At 42.6% G+C, this 20,077-nt stretch overlaps 1 protein-coding gene across 3 annotated transcripts in view; it reads right to left on the reverse strand.

Moving 5' to 3' along the window:
* Positions 1-853: 853 nt before the first annotated feature.
* Positions 854-20,077, reverse strand: part of FMO3 (flavin containing dimethylaniline monoxygenase 3) — a 63,398-nt gene continuing 44,174 nt past the window's right edge. For all 3 annotated transcript variants that reach the window (XM_030205513.1, XM_030205512.1, XM_030205514.1), the window contains exons 4-9: positions 19,868-20,030; positions 15,157-15,299; positions 12,304-12,503; positions 10,676-11,031; positions 4,056-4,128; positions 854-1,824 (exon numbers count right to left, since the gene is read on the reverse strand). In XM_030205513.1, coding sequence (XP_030061373.1) covers positions 1,482-1,824; positions 4,056-4,128; positions 10,676-11,031; positions 12,304-12,503; positions 15,157-15,299; positions 19,868-20,030 — 1,278 coding nt within the window. In that variant the 3' untranslated portion in view covers positions 854-1,481. The remainder of the gene's footprint in view (positions 1,825-4,055; positions 4,129-10,675; positions 11,032-12,303; positions 12,504-15,156; positions 15,300-19,867; positions 20,031-20,077) is intronic.

Here is a 20,077-nt window from a genome sequence, read left to right on the forward strand (position 1 = left end):
ACTCTGAGCACCATGGAGTTTTCTACATCCCTGGGATGTTACATGAACATTTTAGTAATCATTCAAAACATGATCCGTGTCCATGTGGCGTAGTGAAAAACATCATTCCTGAAGCAGAACATCTTAGGAATCATTTAAAACATACTTTGCGTTGGATGAATATGCAGAACTTTCATATGGAAATGAGTGGAATTTGATTTTCCCTGCATTCTTATAAAAATATCACAATTGTCTAAACTATCAAAAAACGGAGTATACATTGGAGTAAATACCAAGGCTATGATATTCAGCCAGTGGCGATAAGTGTTTTGCTGACCGCCGCTGGCACTAAACCTGGAAATTCAATGTTGGCCATATCTGGGCACTGGCATTGAATTTCTGGATTTACAGAGCCAGGCAACACATAACCAGTTAAGGGCCACTGTGGTGGAGGGGGTAGGGGGCAAAATTCCCCGGGCCCTGCATCCATGGGGGAGCCCAGGCCCGGCACTGGCAAACTTCTTCATGCCTGCCTGCTTTGGGGTCTGTCTCTTCTGCTCCTGCTGTCTGCTGCCTAGGACCTGGATGATTGCATTAATATATAATATATAATATAATATAATATAATATATAATATATATTGTGTTAATGCAATCATCTGGGTCACACCTCTTGGCACACAAGAGCAGAAGGGGACAGTAGCTGTCACTGAGTGGCAGTCCGAGTGTGTGTGTGTGTGTGTGGGTGCGGTGGCAGTTTGGCAGCTGCCGGGGTGGGGGTTGTGGTGGCCCAGATTGGAGGGGGGCAGGGTGGTTCAGTCCTGCCCCGGGCCCGACTGGGTCTCTTGGTGGCCCTGCTTAACTAGCTATGGGTTACCACATAAAGACAGGACTGAATTTTATGTGGTCCTATTTATGTGGTTAACCTGGCTAGTTAAGTTCTGAATATCATCCCTTAACTGGCCATCTGCTAACTCCACCCCCAGAATGCCCACAAAATAGCTGGTTTGAGGTTGCCACTAACTGGTTATGTGCCGCCAAAAATGACCTGTTAGCCCTGAATGAGAGATGTAACAGGCAGGAGCCTTCTGGTTGTTTAAATCATGTTTAACATCGGGCCCCAAATGATTATATTGTGAGGCAAGTGGCAATGAAAAGATTAATCAGAAAACTTGTAGTGAGTGCTTGATCAAAAGCAACCAAATTGATGGTCCTTTCTCCTTAACTTTTGAATCAAAACCGTTGTTTGCATTACAGAGAAGAATGTTGAATGATTTGTGGAAAATAAATTATGTGTGTAGTTATTAGAGAGTATAACATATTGGTGGTGTAGATTTACAATATATAAATCACCATTGATGATTAAATCTTGTATAATAATATGGAAAATAGTTTTCGTTAGCTAGGACACTTTTGTTGCTATTTGGTTGGATTATATATATAACTACAGCCAGGCTAGAAAGTCGTGCTCCTTTGTGCATAAAAAGCTCAGACTAACTTTGACTATTTTAACATAAGAACAATGGCCAAGAAAAGAACTGACAAAGCAAAAAACCATAGCAAATGAAAAACCGGGAAAGGATGTGGAGATCCACCCACAGCACGTGTTTTTGTGGCCTGTATTGTTCGATTCCACTGATTTAGAATGGCCTTTCTGGCTCCATTCCATTTTCCTGGTCCAGTCAGTCGAAACTGGTAAGGGCTGCAGGGTCCAAAGAACACTTCCCAGGCTAGTTTAGGGTCCATCAGGAAGAGGCGCACCAGATTGGGCTTGGCCCCTATAAAGGAAGTGAGCTCATCCATATAGACAACATAATCAGTCTGTAATGTGTCACTTTGCCCAAACCTGTCAAAAAAAGTACAAGAAAGATGCAAATTTTATTCTCTAATATCTAAGCATTCTACAAAAAGGTAAAGCAAGTTACTACTGGTACAATTTAGGGCTTCTGTAAAGTAGGACTATACCCAGCTCTGATCCACTGGAGAACAAGTTCTAAATAAGTCCAGAAGGAATACAACTCTCATCTATCAATCTTAGGGTGGCTTTCCTGCACTAGAACCATGGAAGAGGAGAAAGTGGAAGAAGCCTTAAGCTGTAAATTATACTGAAAAGCCTCCAGGCTAAAACTCTATTCATGCTATTTAAGTCACCTAAAATGGTTATGAATTAATAAAAGACAGTTAAACTCACTTTTGCTGAAAGAATAATAAGCTTTGCAACTGTACTACACAGGGACTCTACTACAAAAAGTGGAGTTAGTGGAATTAGAAAATGTACAGGGGATGGGACGACTTCCCTATGAGGAAGGGCTAAAGTGGCTAGGGCTCTTCAGCTTGGAGAAAAGATGGCTGAGGGGAGATATCATAGAGGTCTATAAAATAATGAGTGGAACAGGTAGACGTGAATCGCTTGTTTACTCTTTCCAAAAATACTAGGACTAGGGGACACACAATGAAGCGAGAAAGTAGTAAAATTAAAACAAACTGGAGAAAATATTTCTTCACTCAACGTGTAATTAAACTCTGGAATTCGTTGCCAGAGGATGTAGTAAAAGCAGTTAGCTTAGTGAGGTTTAAAAAAAGGTTTGGATGGCTTCCTAAAGGAAAAGTCCATAGACCATTATTAAAATGAACTAGAATAAGCAGCATAAAATATGTTGTACCGTCTGAGATCTTGCCAGGTGCTTTTGACCTGGATTGGCCACTGTTGGGAACAGGATGCTGGGCTTGATGGACCTTCGGTCTATTCCAGTATAGCAATACTTATGTACTTATATGTACTTATGTGGTCGTTTCACACCCTGTGTTCTCAAGCTACTTTGGCTGATGGTGAGGTGGAAGATTTTGTTATTGTCAAGGCATGTCCTCTTTAGGGGAGTGTTAATACTACAGTCATTCCAGATCTCGCAGCTGGACTACACAGTTCAAAAAATGATTATATTTCATGGAATGGTAACAGAAATGGGGAGAGAATGGAGTTGGGCATCTGAACCCCATCATCTGCTTAGACTACTTCTCGCCACAAATTGTTGGACCTAGAAGATCAGACTGGCAGCAGGTTGTCAGCAACAGTAGGGCCTAGAAATCTCTTGTGAATCCTCATTTACTGGTTAAAGGGTAAAGGGACTGTAAATCAAAGGGAAGACAGAAGATAGACAGGCAAATGTGTAAATTGGACAAATGCAAAAGTAGTTAACTGGGGACTGTTATAGCTAAACTGATGGCAGTCTATAGTCCTGGTAGGTGGGAAAAGAAGTTTTAAGAGCTAAATAGGTTGATCTGGCTTAGCTTCAGGGGTTCCAGGGGTTGTGCAGACATATAGTATTTCCATAGATCAATCTGTAGGAATGTCTAAGAGACATTTTGCAATATCACCATAGATCATAGCAAGCTAAAACCAAGAAGCACACTGTAATATCCAGGTAAAGCGTGATCCGGAACATTTTAATAACAGCAAAATGGAAATAATTTCTAATCATTTTTTGGTGGTGAAAAAACCCCAGTCTTATTAGCCAATCATGCTGAAGTTGCCATCCATTGTTATTCAACATCAGATTAAAATTAGTCAAAATGAAAAGGATGTTGTGTTGTGCACAGCTATGACACTGCAGATTGAGGTACAGTAGAACATGTTTATGGAATCGGAAAGGGTCTCAGAGTGTGACATATTACAGGAAAATAAAAATAAGGTGGAAGGAATGGTGAGCAACAGAGAGATATGAGAGGATCTGAACAAGAAAGTAACAGCTGTGGAGAAGTAAAAGCAAGGAAACTAGCAATGCTTGGACACATCTGCAGATTGGAAGGTGACAGGTTGCTAAAAAACAGTGATGCTTGGAAGAGCTGAAGAAGTGAGGAAAAGAGGAAGACTAAAATGATGATGGCTGGATGATATCCAGGAGTGGGCTATACATTTAAAGTACAGTACACATGGCTCAGGACAGGAAAGGGGACCTTGAATGAGAAGCACGATTCCCTCCACTGGTCTACAAGGACTGAGAGGTGCAATAATGATGATGATGTATATAGAATTGGATTGAAAATACATTAAGAATAAGTCCTGTTATGATTTCGTACCATGATTTTTTATTCCCCTGTTTCTCTTCCATATCTTCCAGCATGCTGCTATTGGAAGGCAGCTTGCATTCCCCTGAAAAGACACACAAAAATGTTTATTTGATTAATGTATCATAAGTAGAAATTAAATGTAAGCTTTCCTAAGTTATATAGCAATTCAGTACAATTCACTGTATTCTTAAAAAAAGAAAACCTTATGCTGCCTAAGTTAGGTTTTCATCCAGCTTGCAGCATTGATTTTGGTTCCATCCTGTGACAATGGCAAGCCATTTCCCTTTGGAAGTGATGCTGTTGGGTTAGCACTGATGTTGCAGTTGGATATCTATAGGGAAAGGAATGAGTCAAATGTTGGAAGCTCCTCAGAGGTCTGGGAGACTCATCTGCTTTGCAAACTGATCTTTAAAGGCAAGTGAACAGGGGAAGGAGAGCTGAGGCACCAAATGCTCCAAAATCCTCTAGACCCTTGGCCCTTCCCACCTGAATCAGAATTTCAGAGTGCTCCTCGGGCCCAAACATTTGCCCATTCCTGATCTAGTAGCCATGTAGAAATGATAAGTAGCAGGAACTTTGAAGTCAACAAGAATTTGTTATTCTGTTTCTCTGTGGCCTCCCTGCATTGTTGTGTCCTTCTTAAACAGCTCTCAAATTATGACATAGATATACACTAGTTATCTTGGATCAAACTTTACATGCCCAATCCAGTGATTTGTAAAGAGAAGTGGTAAAAAGGAGCTAGGAGTGTCATCATATCCACAGATGTGGTAACAGCGGTCAGCATATCTAGGTTTAAAAAAGGTTTGGACAAGTTCCTGGAGGAAAAGTCTATAGTCTGTTATTGAGATGGACATGGGGGAAAGACACTGCTTGCCCTGGGATTGGTAGCATGGAATGTTGCTACTAATTGGGTTTCAGCCAGGTACTTGGGACCTGGATTGGCCACTGTTGGAAGCAGGATACTGGGCTAGATGGACCATTGGTCTAACCCAGTATGGCTATTCTTATGACCCAGTTTTTGGCCACTGCTGGTTTTTTTTAATTTATTACATTTTAACAGAAACAGGTATAATAGATGATTATTGAAATATGTACCATGACGTTTCAGTACATTGCAAAAAGTCATACAACAGCCAGTTAAACTTTTAGGGCCCAATATTCTACTAGTGTCAGTCAGTGTTTTACTGACTACTGCTGGCGTTATCCTTGGAAATTCAATGCCAGACCATGTCTTGACTCTGGTACTGAATTTCTGGGTATATGGGAGTGGCAAAACCATAGCCGGTAAAGTGCAATATTCAGCACTTAACCGGCAATGGTGAACCGCATAAAGATAAAACTGAATTTTCTGTGGTCCTATTTATGTGGTTACCTTGGTTGGTTTACTGCAGAATATTGGTACTTAACCAGTCAAGTGCTAACTCTGCCCTCAGAATACCCTCAAAATATCTGGTTTCGACTTGGGCTCTAACCAGACATTTTCAGTGGCACTATCCAGTTAAGTGCCGCTGAATATGCTCGGTTAGTCCCGGACAGGTGATATAAACAGCCAGGAGCTTCTCCTGGCCATTTAGCTAGTTTTAAATATTGGGCCCCTAATATAACATTTTCCTTTTAGCCCCCCTCCCCTACCCAAATAGAGATGCATGTTATTACATTCACATATATCAGAGTTACAGCTTCAGTCCATTTTAACACAGTGAGGCCTGATGTTCCTTTGCCTCATGCCATTTCTCATATGGGTCCCTCCTATAACAGCTTGATTGTAGTCAGAGTGATGCAAGTTTAGAGATGAAATATTCATAATTGATCGCATAGGAGCCAACTTTTCAAAATCATTGGGGATATGTTAAAGGAGGCATATGACAAAGTTAAGAGGGAATAGGCTTAGGAGTAACCTAAGGAAGTATTATTTCACAGAAAGGATGGTGGAGGTGTGGAATGGCCTCTCAATGGAGGTGGTGGAGACGAGGACTGTTCCAGAATTTAAAAAGGCATGGGATAAGCATGTGGGATCGCTTAGGAACAGGAAGAATTAGAGGTTACAGAGGATGGGCAGACTGGATGGGTCATATGGCCTTTATCTGCCGTCATGTTTCTATTGGATATGATCAGGAGTTTAGGAAAGCCAACTGTCTGGATTTTTTCAGGAGTCTAAAAATTTGCAAATTACCTGTCTGTCACAATCTGTCACAAAAGTCAGGAATAGTGAGCCCTTGGGCCACTGCTGATGACTGGCAGCAGCAGCAGCAGGCGAACCATCCAAACAAGGATTGAGGCCAACAGACAGGACTGGTAAAAACAGGATTGGAACTTAAGCTGAAGGCTGGCAGGGCAGGAACAAGCAGGACTGGAATAAGCAGGACTCGAGATCAAGCTGAAGGCAGGCAGAGCTGGAACAGGTTTGGAACAAACAGGACTGGACCAAGCAGGGCTGGAACTGAAGCTGAAGACTTACAGGACTGGAACAAGCAGGACCGGAACTGAAGCTGAAAGCAGGCAGGGTAGGAACAAACAGTGGTGGAACTGAAGCTGAACATAGACAGGTTTGGAACAAGCAGGACTGGAACTGAAGCTGAAGACTTGCAGGACTAGAACAAGCAGGGTTGTGATTGAAGTCGAAGACTGGCAGGATAGGAACAAGCAGGGCTGGAACAGCAACAAACCCACACAGATGAAAACTCATCTGAAGACCTCTGTTGCAAAGGCAAAGCAGGAAGGTTTCTAGGTGCTTTATAAAGGCGTTTACTGATAATGTCACGAGTGAGAATGAGGCTTGGCAGCAGGAACACTTGGCAGCAGGAACACCAGGACGAGGCTTGGCAGCAAGAACACCAAAGCGAGGCTTAGCCACAGGAACATCAAAGCAAGACTGGATTACTGGAACATCAGAACAGGACTGGAATGATCTCTGGAACACACCTGGGAAAAAGGGAGAAAGCAGTCCACAGCAGCCATAGGGCCTGGTCACTGGGAGGAGAGGTGAGTGTAGGCATGGGACATGTCCACAACCATGACACTGCCTGAAAGCCAGAAGGATAGCAAGTGTGTGGATATTTTTCAGAGTTTAGCCCACTACAGTTCTCCTTCCCCCCCTCCCCAGCCAATGGGAAGGCTTCTATTCACAGGAAGGAGGGGCTGAGCTGCAAGGGCTGGACTGTGGAGAGAATCAGTGAGTGTTCTTGGAGGAGGGGAAGAGATTGTTGCAAATGAGGGAAAAGTGTAAAGGGTGAGCTGTCTGAAGAGGGAGAGAACAGGCAACAAATGCCAGAATTTTAGATAATAGTGGTCAGACCTGGTGGGAGGTGGGGGCACTGCCTGAATGAGCACATGAACAGCAGGACAGCATTAAAAAAGACAGCTAGAAAGTGCATGTCATGTACTTGTGGATGTTTCTGTGTATCTGGTGAGGACAGTCTTATAGAAATGAAGCTTCCCTTTGAAAATCTGGGCAGGAATGGGGAAATTCACAGGTGCAAATGTACTTGTGCACATACTAAGTGAAGGGAAGTTTTCAGCCCAGGGAATTTACCCTGTTAACTATTAAATTACTTGGGCAAATTCCTTTGAACACTGTCCTAATACTGCCTCCATTCTGCCTATATTCTTTCAGAAGAATAAAAAAAAAAAAAAGCTAAAATATTTTAATTTTGCCTTTTCCATTTGTGTGTCTTTTTCACATGTAAAACTTTGTAAATGTATATCTTGGAAACATTGGCTTTAAATCTCACTCTTTCCAAGAGGCCTTGAAATCTCTGGTTTGAATCAGAGCAATAGAGAGTGAACATGACATGCCCAGCTTCCCTGGTTCTAAGCCCACCGCTGCAGAGCTGCCAAGTTACCCAGCTCCAGGTGCCAGCTCTGTGGGTATCAAGAAAATTCCTTTCACTGTGACCAAGGAACATTGAGTTTGCACCCCCAACAGTCTCTGATACCATCAGTTGAAATCAGCACTTCGGCTCCCATATAATACCAGAATAGTGTTGCAGGACTGGCTCAGAATTTCCCTCTTGGAACTGGGTAACTTAGCAGCTATTCATCTGTACCCATTAAGCCTCTCCATTCAAAGCATGTGCTTTTTCTGCCATCATCTACTATGTTACTATGTTTGTATAGTCCCCATGCTCACTCACAAACTATTACTGCTACTCTGCTCTTTTCCCTGCTACTTCTGGAGAGGTGAAATGATGGTGGGGGATGGGGTCCTTGGTAGGGAGGCCACAAATATATGTTTGCCTAGGGCCTAATAAAATGATAATCCTGCCCTGTGCCTGTGTCCTTCCCATGCTCCTCCCTTATGTTCACCTCTCCTGCAAATACACACTATCCAAGATAGCTGGGTATTTACAGAACAGCACTTATGCAGCATATTGGTATATACATGCATAAGTGCACACCTATTTATTTAATTTCACCAGTCCAAATGCTTAAAAAATATTTAGTAGATATACTAGGAATGCAGGAGACATCTTTGCCGCCCATAACTAGAGCATTTTACCTTCAATTAGATGTTAAATCATCTGAAAATTTACCTTTACAGGGGGCAATGAATTTAACTGCATTCCTGGAAACATCTCTTGAAGTAATTACACAGAGAACTACACTGCTTGCAACGTTTGCGTTAGAAATGGATAGAGATGCAGTTCTCAAACTATCTCTAAGGCATTTAGATTCTGAGTTTATGGGTTCAAAGATAAGGGTCTTTCCAGAACTTTCTAGGGAAACGCAGAGGAGGCGTAAGAGGTTCCTACTGCTGCGGGCTAGAACAGTAGCAGTGGGAGTGGATTTCCTTCTGCGGTTTCCCTGTGTTTGTAGAGTTAAATTTCAGTCAAAACAATATCAATTCTTTGACCCAAAGTAGTTAGAAGAATTTCTAATTAGCAAAGAAGAGGTTAGTATACAAGTCTAATCCCATATGTACCACTGTATAGCAGGCTAGAGTTAACCACTTGGAATGACGCTTCCTTAGCTATTTTGTGATGTAACCGCTTAAAATAAGCAGGATAATTTTATTTCCTTATCTTGGATCACTATTTAGTGTAATATTGTGGACGATAGTAAGAAGAAAAATGTCGACATTAGATGTAAGGTTACATGTGAATTACTTTTTCTTTTTGTGCATTGACACTCATAAAAATGAATTATGTTTGTTAAAAGCTATAAATAAAGAGTTAAAAAAAAGTGCACACCTATTTATTTTATTTATTGTAAAAGTTTATATCCCACCTAACACTAACCCCAGGATTCTATATATGACACCTTAATTTCCACGCAGAAATTGTAGCGTATTCTTTAAGAATGCATGTAACTTAATTGTTTAACTAGCTAATCAGTGCTAAGTGGATGACAACAAGCAATTAGCAGCACTAATTGGCATTAAGATTTACGTGCCCAACTCGTTAAGCGTATTGTGCAATGCGGTGAACGTAAATTCTAAGTCGCGTAGTTGAAAAGTGAGCGTAGTTATGGGAGTGGAATGGGCAGGTTGTGGGCGTTTTTAAAATCTATGTGCGTTGTTATAGAATACACCTGTTCCACGCCTAATTTAAGTGTCAGGATTTACACCAGGTTTTAGTTGGTGCAATTGAGTCGCGCAGAGCAGCATTTGGCGTATCCTATAACATACACCTAAATTAAAGCATACTTTATAGAATTGCTTTGATTTCCACACAGAAATCAAGGTGCAATATATAGAATCTAGCCCTAAGCGGCTTACAATAAAAACATACATAAAATAAAAACAAGGACAAAACATCAACTGATTAAAAAATCCGGAATAAGAAGTCTGCATCATTAATAAACCTTGACAGTAACGAAAGCTTGCAGAAATAAATATGTCTTCAATAGTTTCTTATGCAGTGTAGATGCTAGCATTCTAAATATTTACACACACAATGGGCAGGTAAATGTTAGCACCCAATTCGTAGAATTGCCTATCATGGGCTAGATTCCATATATGGTGGCAAAAAATGAGTGCCGTAAAAAGCACTATTCTGTAAGCCGCACTGAAAGTTAGGAGCAGTTTATAGAAGAGCTTTTATGCTTGGGAATCGTGACTAACTTAGGTGCAGCCAGTTGGTGCAAACGTATGCGCCTATATTAGGTGCGTATCCCCGTTATTCTATAACAATGTGTGTTAATTTTAGGAATGACCCGTTATGCCCATCACCCTCTCATTTCTGGAAGGGTCATGGGCATAAATTTTAGGCCTGGATCCCATGCCTAAATTTATGCGCGTATATTCTAATGAAATCTAATTAGTGGCAATAATTGCTTGTTAAAAAGCCAATTATTGGCACTAATTGGCTCGTTATTCAATTAAATTGTATACGCATATTGTGCATGCAATTATTTGAAGACTTTTATAGAATTATGGGGCATATGTGTGCTAAAATGGCACATGAAACATAAGGAAAGTTCTAGTTTTTTGTGTTATTTCATATTGAAAATGACATGAAATGAAATGACAAATGTTGATGGTGTTTCTCATTGTTGATTTAAATAACTGCAAATCCCTGGTCGCTGGTCTCCATCTATTCCTGATTTGTCTGCTTTTATGAATTTTGTTACAGATTCCTGGAAAATGTGCCATTAAAGTGAAACCACTTCCCAACATGTTCCCCTACCTGCGAAGACTCGCACAGCCCAGCGTGCTTGGACGTCTGAAGTTGGAGGAATGCCACCCAGAGACTGAACAAGGCCAATAACAGCCAGTGTTGGCTTCTCCAGCTTGGGAGGAAAGACACCTTTGTACAACGCAACTTCATTGTTACTGTCTTTGACAATGGCATCGTCAAGGAAGGGGTAGGCATAACTGTAGCCTGTAGCAAAGATGACAGTGTCAATGTTCTCCTGCACAGTGCCATCTTCAAATATGGCGGAGGTTTCTGTGAATTCCCTGATGTTTGGTTTCATCACGACAGTACCACATGTTATGCAAGTTGAAAGGTAGTCATTAAATACTGGCTCCTTCCTCAGAGATCTGTATGACAAGAGAAGAGAGAGATTTCTACAGTGATCCATTGCTTGAAACCAGAATCAGACAGAGACTTCTAATGCTGTCTTGGAACTGTGAACTCCCTTTGATACAGTGGCATTCTCTGATAGTGTTTGAGTGAATCAAACAGGCTGGGATGTCAAGATACGCTAAATTATATTACATTATTTGTGCCTGCCAGAGGGCTAGCAGAGAATTTTCAAACTGTCTGGATTGATTCAGATTCTAATATACTTTATCCTGTGTTTCCTTCTCTTAATATCTCCTATCTGCTAAACTTACCTCCGCCTATCTAAAAACTGCAGATTTATGAGATGATAATATGGGGGTCGATAATCAAAGCGAAATGACTGGTTAAATTTCTTGGGCAGGGCTACTCGTTGATTAGTGGCATAGCTACATGGGGCCACGGGGGCCTGGGCCCCCCCAAAATGTTGTCCGGGTCCCTGGTTTTGCTGGTGGGGGTCCCCAACCCCCGCCAGCTGAAGCCTTGTTCAGCGCCGGTCTCCGGCATCGCCATGTTGCTTGCCCTGCTCTCTCTTCCTCCTCACATCCTGCACACTTCTTTAAGTGAAACTGAGCATGCTCAATTTCACTTAAAGGAGTGTGCAGGACATGAGGAAGAGACAGCAGGGCAGGGAATACGGTGGCGTCGTAAACCAGCGCTGAAGAAGGCTTCAGCTGGCGGAGGTTGGGGACCCCGCCTACAAAGGTATTTGCTGCTGTGGGATGCGACAGGGCGGCGGGGGGAGTGGCGAGGCAGTGAGGCGGCAGGGGGGCGGCGACGGGGTGGCAGATTAAAATGTGCCCCCCCCCCACCTCGGGCTCTGGCCCTTTCTCACCACGAGGTCTGGCTATGCCCCTGCCGTTGATACTCAGCAGCAGTTAACTTGATAGTGAAAATCACCACAGACCACTACAGGGAAAGTAGGCTGTTTTGGGGGCAGTTCAGAGACGACATTTATGCAGTTAAGTGCTAATGTTTATTGGACCGCATAAGTCATTCCTTCTGCAGTTAACTATTGAATATTGCATATAACCACATAAGAGATAGCCAGTCGCATAAACCCAGATATTCAATGCCAGTGTCCAGCATTGAATAATCAAGAATAACGCTGGCGGTGGCTAAAAAATGTTTACTGCCGCCAGCTGAATATCAACTCCTCAGTATATTTCACTGGTATCAGAAAAATTAATGGGGAAAACAAATAATACACAACAGGTAAGTGACTAAATTTATGTATAGAGGGAAATTACTTGTCCAATGGTGCCAAACTGTAGTTGTCATGGTTAAACCGCTTGTTCATCATTTTCTGGTACATCCAGTCTGAAAGTGAGCGTGGCAGGATGTATTTAAGAAAGGTTTCATAGCGGGTTAGGTATACCATGTCCCAGGGGTACCCACTGTCCCACACACGACTCATGACCCAGTTACCACTTCTGGTACTCAGATAGACCTGTAAGAGAGCACAATATTCAAATCTTATGTTGTCCACATATTTCAATGAACAATTTGTATATCTTTGGAATAATAAAGGAACATGGACTTGAAAAAGAAAGTAATTTAAAGAGTTATTTTTCAGCCGGTACACTGCTGTGGAATACCGACACCTTTTTGTTCCTGCCTTCCAAAAACGTTCTATCTACCCCATTACATTTCTCGGAAAAATTTCCCACCCATTCTTGCTAGGATGGATCACCCCTCACCCCTTGCAAGACTACTGCCAGGGGCAAAGACATTTTGGATACCAGTGCCAACCAGGCAGCAGCAGAGGGGGATCACTGCTGTCTGGGACCACTGAACTACCACTACAGACCTCTGTGTAGGTCTGGGGGTGGGGGGGGGGGGAGGTGGATCAGGGAATGGGGTAAGAGTACACATTGGGGGTGGGATTTTTCTGTCAAGGGTGGGGTTTCTCTCTTGGGGACTAGGATGTGTCCAGTGGCGGGATCAGAATGGGGAGTGATTGGGGGGGGGGGAGATCTGACTTGCAGGGAGAGTATCAGGGAAATCGGAGTTTGGGAGGGGTCATTGGGAGGGGGATCCGACCTGCATGAGGGCTGGGGATCAGACCTTGGGGCGGCTGGTGAAATCAGGTGTGAATGGGGATGTCGTGGGTTGGGGCTGATATTTGTGGGGGAGTTGGGTGGAATATCACCACACCTTAAATGACGGCAGCTGTGCTAGTGGATTGCTGGTAGAGCAATTACTGCTTCCTGTTAAGGGCTCCATAGCGTCATGAGAAAGCCTTAGATCAGTAGTTCCCAAATCTGGTCTCGGAGGCACCCCAACCAGTCAGGATTTCAGGATATCCACAATGAATATTCATAAGAGAGATTTGCATGTACTGCCTCCACTGCATGCAAATCTCTTTCATGAATATTCATTGTGGATATCCTGAAAACCTGACTGGCTGGGGTGCCTCCAGGACCAGGTTTGGGAACCACTGCCTTAGACAATGATAAAACAGATTTGAAATATGTGCAGAAAGGGTTCTAAATACTGAACAATACCGTTCATGAGAACTTCCAACTTTGGTTGTCGCAATCTTTAAGCACTCTGGAATTAGATGCATTGAAAACATGTAGTGTTTATTGCTACATTAGTCTGTTCCATGACCTGCCCATGCTGTAACCCTCTACATGTGTTGGGTAGGCCTGAGCCCTAAGTGGGTGGGCCCTGGCCCACCCAGGCCCACCCGTGGCTACGCCACTGGACTATATTTTCAATAATCTTCGAGAGCAAGGGTACATTTGAGATAGGATGGTAATTTGAAACAAGAGTGATGGAGATGTAGAAGTGAATAATCTTTCTATCCTGTCAGGCAGATGGTATTCCTCCATAAGTGTAGTTTGACTGCTTAATTCAGGGGAGCAAGGGTTAGGGAGGTCTGACATTAGGAAAGAGGAGATGCTTTAAATTGTTAGGCTGACTGCGGACTGCACCAGTGTTTCTCTGTGAACTGTCCTGCCCTTCACAAAATAGGAAGTTGCATCAGAAGGGGCAGGGCGGTTCACAGAGAAAGTTCTGGTGCAGGCAGCCTTTGAGTGCTACTGCCCGGGCGAAGACTGGAGGGAGATGTTTTTAAGGCATGGGTGGGGGTGGATGTCTGACAGCAACACACGCACCTGGAATCCTGTGTAAGGGTGCACATACACCCATATATGCTAGTATTCTAAACATTTGGAAACACAAAAGAAGAGGCGTGAAAAGCCTGCAGCAAACAGAAAGTGCAGAAACAAAGTGGACACCGAGTCCAGAAGTGTCTTGTTCAAAATGACCCAACCTGACGTGGCCACGTTTCGCCAATAAAGACTGCATCAGGGGTATGACAAAGTACTTAGGTTGTTGTGGAGAACAGGAAACATGAGTCAGGTCGGTAGGTTGGCATCCCCAAAGAACAGGGATAGGCCTTCTCAGCATACCGGAGCTTCTGGACTCTGTTTCTGTTTTGTTTCTGCACTTTATAAACATTTAGATGAATAATGTGTATGTAAATGTTAGCGCTTCATTTCTGGAATTGTCCTGATAGTGCTGGTATAGTCGCCACACTATGGACCAAATTCTGTATATGACGCCAAAAAATCAGCGCAGAAAAAAATGAGTGCCAAGTGCTATTCTATAAACAGTGCTCCAAGTTGGACGCCATTTACAGACTAGTGCATAGCACCAGGAAGTTAGGCACGAGGATTTACACCAGCTGAAACCTGGTGTAAATCCCTGTGGCTAAATAAGGTGCAGATCAGGCGTACTCTGTAACAGCGTGCAGATTCTTGGAATGCCCATGCCCCTCCCATAGACACGGCCCCTTTTCAGATCCATGCACAAGAATTTACATGCACATCTTTATAAACTGGCGCCTAGCAAGATGTGCGTGTAAATTTTAATTATTGCCTATTAGTGCTGATAAATTATTAGTGCATAATTATCGGCGCTAATTGGTTCGTTACTCAATTAAATTGTGCAGGCAAATTGGGTGTGTGCCCAAATTTGCACACACAATTTTATGTGCCATATATAGAATCTTCAAGCATTGGTGCTGGCGCTTAAATTAGTACAATGACGGCACTGGCCAAATAGTGACCTGATAATGAATCAGAGAGGATCACCTGTGCAGCTGTCTGACTGAGCTCTGCTGCGATGTCAGCGCCGCTGTTACCCATCCCCACTACCAGCACATGCTTGCCTTGGAATCTTGCTGGATCCTTGTACTCCCTGTTGTGGATATACTTCCCTTTAAACTTCTCTATCCCTGTGAAGAAAGCAGAAATATATTGTGAGTGAATGGAAGTGCAGCGCCATGCAGAGTGCTTTGAAACCTGAGGCTAGAAAATCTCTTCTCCAGCATTTAATGTGAGACTTCAGGCAAATCCCTGTAGTCTGACGTGTGAAGCTCTTCCACTTATATAGGAACTCAAACCCAGATGCACAAAGGTCCCCGTAAAGAATCACTCTGTATTTCCACCTCGGCAAAATTTATCAATTTTGAAATACAGAGGGATTCCCAAAGCGAATCACATGCAAATGAGCTACTCGCAAAAGCAACGAGCAGTTCGGGGGAGGGGGGAAGCCAGTCGGTCAGCTGAGCATGCGCAGAACAGCCAATTGCTAAGCTTGGCTGCTCTGCGCATGCTCAGAGTGGTGCTTGTATACGGCTGCATTTATGAAAGCTGGTGTAGCCTTTTTTTTTTCTATTTTTGGGGGTGTGCTTCCAGGGCTGGAGCAGCAGCTGATGGGCAGACCAGTTGGGGTTCTGGCGTCTTCCTTGCTTTCCCGCTGCTGGGAAAAAGTGGCACCTGCCTTCAGGGGAAAAGAAACAGCTATTCTTATGTGGAAAAGTCTTTTACAATTTTGTTGAAGACGCTGCTGCTAGTCACAGAAAGATCTGTTGGATGAAAAAAACATGCCAGGCCTCAAGTATGCAGAAGCCGTCTGTACCACCTGTGAGCATGTTCTACTAGTTCCACACTTCACTGCTGTGGTCAGCGATCTCCCTGCTCTGATGCGTATTGTTTCTCCCCTTCTCCTACTTGTGACAATGAAAACCAGTCAGGACCGACAGCTCCAGACCAACCGTTAAAGTTTCCACGGTAAAGGTAGGGGCTGCTTCTGTGCATCGCTCAGAAAATGGCTGTGCATTACATTGCATGCATATTTGTGTAGTAGTTAGCTCATTGTAATAACTTTGCATACAATGTTTGTTAGCTGCTACTGTGACAGGAAAAGAGCTCACACAATCCTTTTGTGCATGTTTGGCTGAACACCATGCTCGTTAAACCGGCTAGAACCAGTGTAAAACCCATGTTGCTGGCTCTTTAGGTTTTGTGCATTTAGCCCTCAGTATATTCAAGAACAGGGTCTCTTTTGTGACACTGGAGCCAAGCTCTTTCTTCCTAGCAGTGATGGATTTCAGCTAATACTGCCCTAGGCACTTTTGGTGTTGGTATTGCTCCCACCCCCTGGTAGATCTCTGATCCAATCCATGACTGCTGCTTCTCTCTCATCTCAGATGCTTCATTCCAGCAACTATGTAGTACCTATGAGAGGACTAAGTTGACTGTGCTCAACCCCCCCCCCCACAACACAGAATCATGGAGGAGGGTTCACTTTGGGGCTGAATGTAGGCTGATTTAATCCATGGGTCCACTGCATTTAGAGGATACATTGTTGGAGTGAAGCCCTGAGGTTCAGAGTCTCAATCCAGGCCTGCCTCCTAATGATATGTGCTGTAAACCCTAAATGTAACCTGTATTGATGAGTACATGTGTTCTTCCCATCATTTAGCTTATTTGTATTTGCTTAATGTCTTTCAGTAACAATCAAAGTGGTGTACAATGGTTAGAATTAAAAATATACAAAGATAGGTAGTAAAAAACAAAGCACAATCTGAGGGATGCAAATAAAAAAGTTATATAGGTTGACAATGGCCATTCTCAGCTGCTCTCATCCAGACTATCTGTAGGCCAGCTCAACAAAGCAGGGTTTTACTCCCTGCTTGAATTTTGCAAGGGAGCTTTCACCTCTCAGATAGGAAGGCAGACCATCAGAAAACGGACATCCTCACCGAAATTTGGCCATCTGTATTGTATAGAACAGTTTCGAAAAATAAGTACAAAATACAGAGTTTATAAGAGTGCTGTTTCTACTAGCTACAATAATTTTGAAGTTGTTTTAGTGATATTCCATTTTTATTTCATGATATTTATATCTAGAAATGGGAAGCTTTCAAACAAATTAAAAAGCTCTCAAATAAGTAAAAAAAGAAAATCTTTTGTCCTCCACCTTTTAAGGCACTGCCTATCCAACTGGAGCAGCTTTTACAGATGGACCACGCATAAGCAGTCCCTTATTTCTAATAATTGGCTATTGTTTTCAATAACGTTTGCTATTGTTTCAGTTGAACTAAAATGGCGTCAAGCTCCGCCTACTGCTTGGAAGCTCTGCCTACTGGCTTCAACCTATATAATGGACTAGATATAAACACCCTGTCTCCTATTTTCTTCAACCTCCTTGCATAGCCTTGTACTGTTTCCAGTTCTTGATCTAACCTCCTTGGATGCTACTGCTGACACTGAAGAACCGTAACTACAAGCTAGGCCAGTGAGAAGCCTTGAGCAACTGTGCATGCTCACAGCCTGTCTGATTCTGCCAGAAGCCAGAAGGTCTTGAGCATGTTCAAGGCCTCATACCAGCCCAGCATGTATCAGAGGCAGCATGGAGGTGGTACCAGTAAGGAGAAATGCTGGTCACTGTGGGGGGCAGGGAAGGACAGAAATATATGTTGACTCAGCTACAAGCTGAGATCCCTATTTTGGGGCTTTTTTTTTTAGGCCCCAAAATCTTGGCTTACAGTGAGTATATACAATATAATGGTCCTTAATACCTGGCAAGGCTATGAAACCTCTTTCTTCTATCCAGGAATCTGCATTCCTCACAACTCTCACTTCCATTGGTTTCTGAGGAGGTCAGGTTAGTAGATGTTTACCTTTTATGCCCTAAACTATGGAATTCTGTACCTTTGGACCTTCATCGGGAACAAGATTTGTTGACTGAACAAGAATTAAGGTGTGGTTTCTTATTGAAGCCTTTAAGGGTTGAGTAGGAGTTAGTTGGGTGATGGGGTTTGCTGAGGTCAGGAATTTGGTTTTTACAGTTTATTTGTATTATATTTGTATTTTGTATATCTAATATAAATTTGGTAATTGTACATTGTCTGGAACTCTTTGCCGGAGAATGTGGTAACAGCGGTTAGCGCATCTGGATTTAAAAAAGGTTTGGAAAAATTCCTGGAGGAAAAGTCCATAATCTGCTATTGAGACAGAAATGGGAAGCAACTGCTTGCCCTGGGATTTGTAATATGGAGCGTTACCACAATTTGGGTTTCTGCCAGGTACTTGTGACCTGGCTTGGCCACTGTTTGGAAAACAGGATACTGGGCTAGATGGACCACTGCTCTGACCCAGTATGGCTACTCCTATGTCCTTATATTCTAAGAGGTAGGTTTCCTTCCTCTCTAACTTCCTTCTTAGACTAAGAGACAGACTGACCTTCTCTCTCTTTTGGCTCTAAATTCTCTGACTAGAATATTAGCAGGCTTCGGTGGACTATACCACTGTGGCTGATCCTAAAGGGGTGTGCCACAGAACATAATTACTACTACTACTTATCATTTCTATAGCGCTACTAGACGTACGCAGCGCTGTACACTTGAACATGAAGAGACAGTCCCTGCTTAACAGAGCTTACAATCTAATTAGGACAGACAAACAGGACAAACAAGAGATAAGGGAATATTAAGGTGAGAATGATAAAATAAGGGTTCTGAACAAGTGAATAAGGGTTAGGAGTTAAAAGCAGCATCAAAAAGGTGGGCTTTTAGCTTAGATTTGAAGACAGCCAGAGATGGAGCTTGACGTACCAGCTCAGGAAGTCTATTTCAGGCATATGGTGCAGCAAGATAAAAGGAACGGAGTCTGGAGTTAGCGGTGGAGGAGAAGGGTGCAGATAAGAGAGATTTACCCAGTGAACGGAGTTCCCGGGGAGGAATGTAGGGAGAGATGAGAGTGGAGAGGTACTGAGGAGCTGCAGAGTGAATGCACTTATAAGTCAATAAGAGGAGTTTGAACTGTATGTGGAAACGGATAGGAAGCCAGTGAAGTGACTTGAGGAGAGGGCTAATATGAGCATAATGACCCTGGCGGAATATTAGTCATGCAGTTCACTCACTCTGCTGACAATCACAATATGCCTTTCTCTGGGTGTAGCATCACCCTTAGTTAAAATGATCCAAAGGCCTCTTAACAAATGAAATAGATTCATGCATCTATCTCAATTGTCTACAAGTCTATTTTAGGAATATTCATTATTGATATCTTGAAAACTAGACTGGTTGCTTGAGAAACACTGGAGTATCAGACTTTTAGTGATTTGTGTTTACCCTAGATCTCATTTATAAAGGCATTATTATCCTGATCAGATACAGAGAACTTTTAATTTATGAATTCAGACCATCAATAGAAATCAAACAAAATAAAACATGGAAAAGAAAATAAGATGATACCTTTTTTATTGGACATAACTTAATACATTTCTTGATTAGCTTTCGAAGGTTGCCCTTCTTCGTCAGATCAGAAATAAGCAAATGTGATCTGACGAAGAAGGGCAACCTTCGAAAGCTAATCAAGAAATGTATTAAGTTATGTCCAATAAAAAAGGTATCATCTTATTTTCTTTTCCATGTTTTATTTTGTTTGATTTCTATTGATAACCTTAAGAGTGGGCTAACACAGCTACCACACCTGAATACAGATCAGAACTTACCAGGAAAAGATTTCAGTGGCAGATTTGGATATACATGATGACCTGTGCATATCATCACAGCATCAAAGATGGCTGACTCCTGCTTCCCATTCATTTCAACGACAACATCCCATTGACCAGTGGTATAGAAATCTGGACGTTTTTTTACACTAATAACCTTTGTCTTAAAGAAAATCAAATAAGAGATGGTGTTATGTAAAGCAGCATGCT

This window comes from Microcaecilia unicolor, chromosome 6 (genome assembly GCF_901765095.1).
Source record: "Microcaecilia unicolor chromosome 6, aMicUni1.1, whole genome shotgun sequence".
NCBI classification, from domain to species: domain Eukaryota; kingdom Metazoa; phylum Chordata; class Amphibia; order Gymnophiona; family Siphonopidae; genus Microcaecilia; species Microcaecilia unicolor.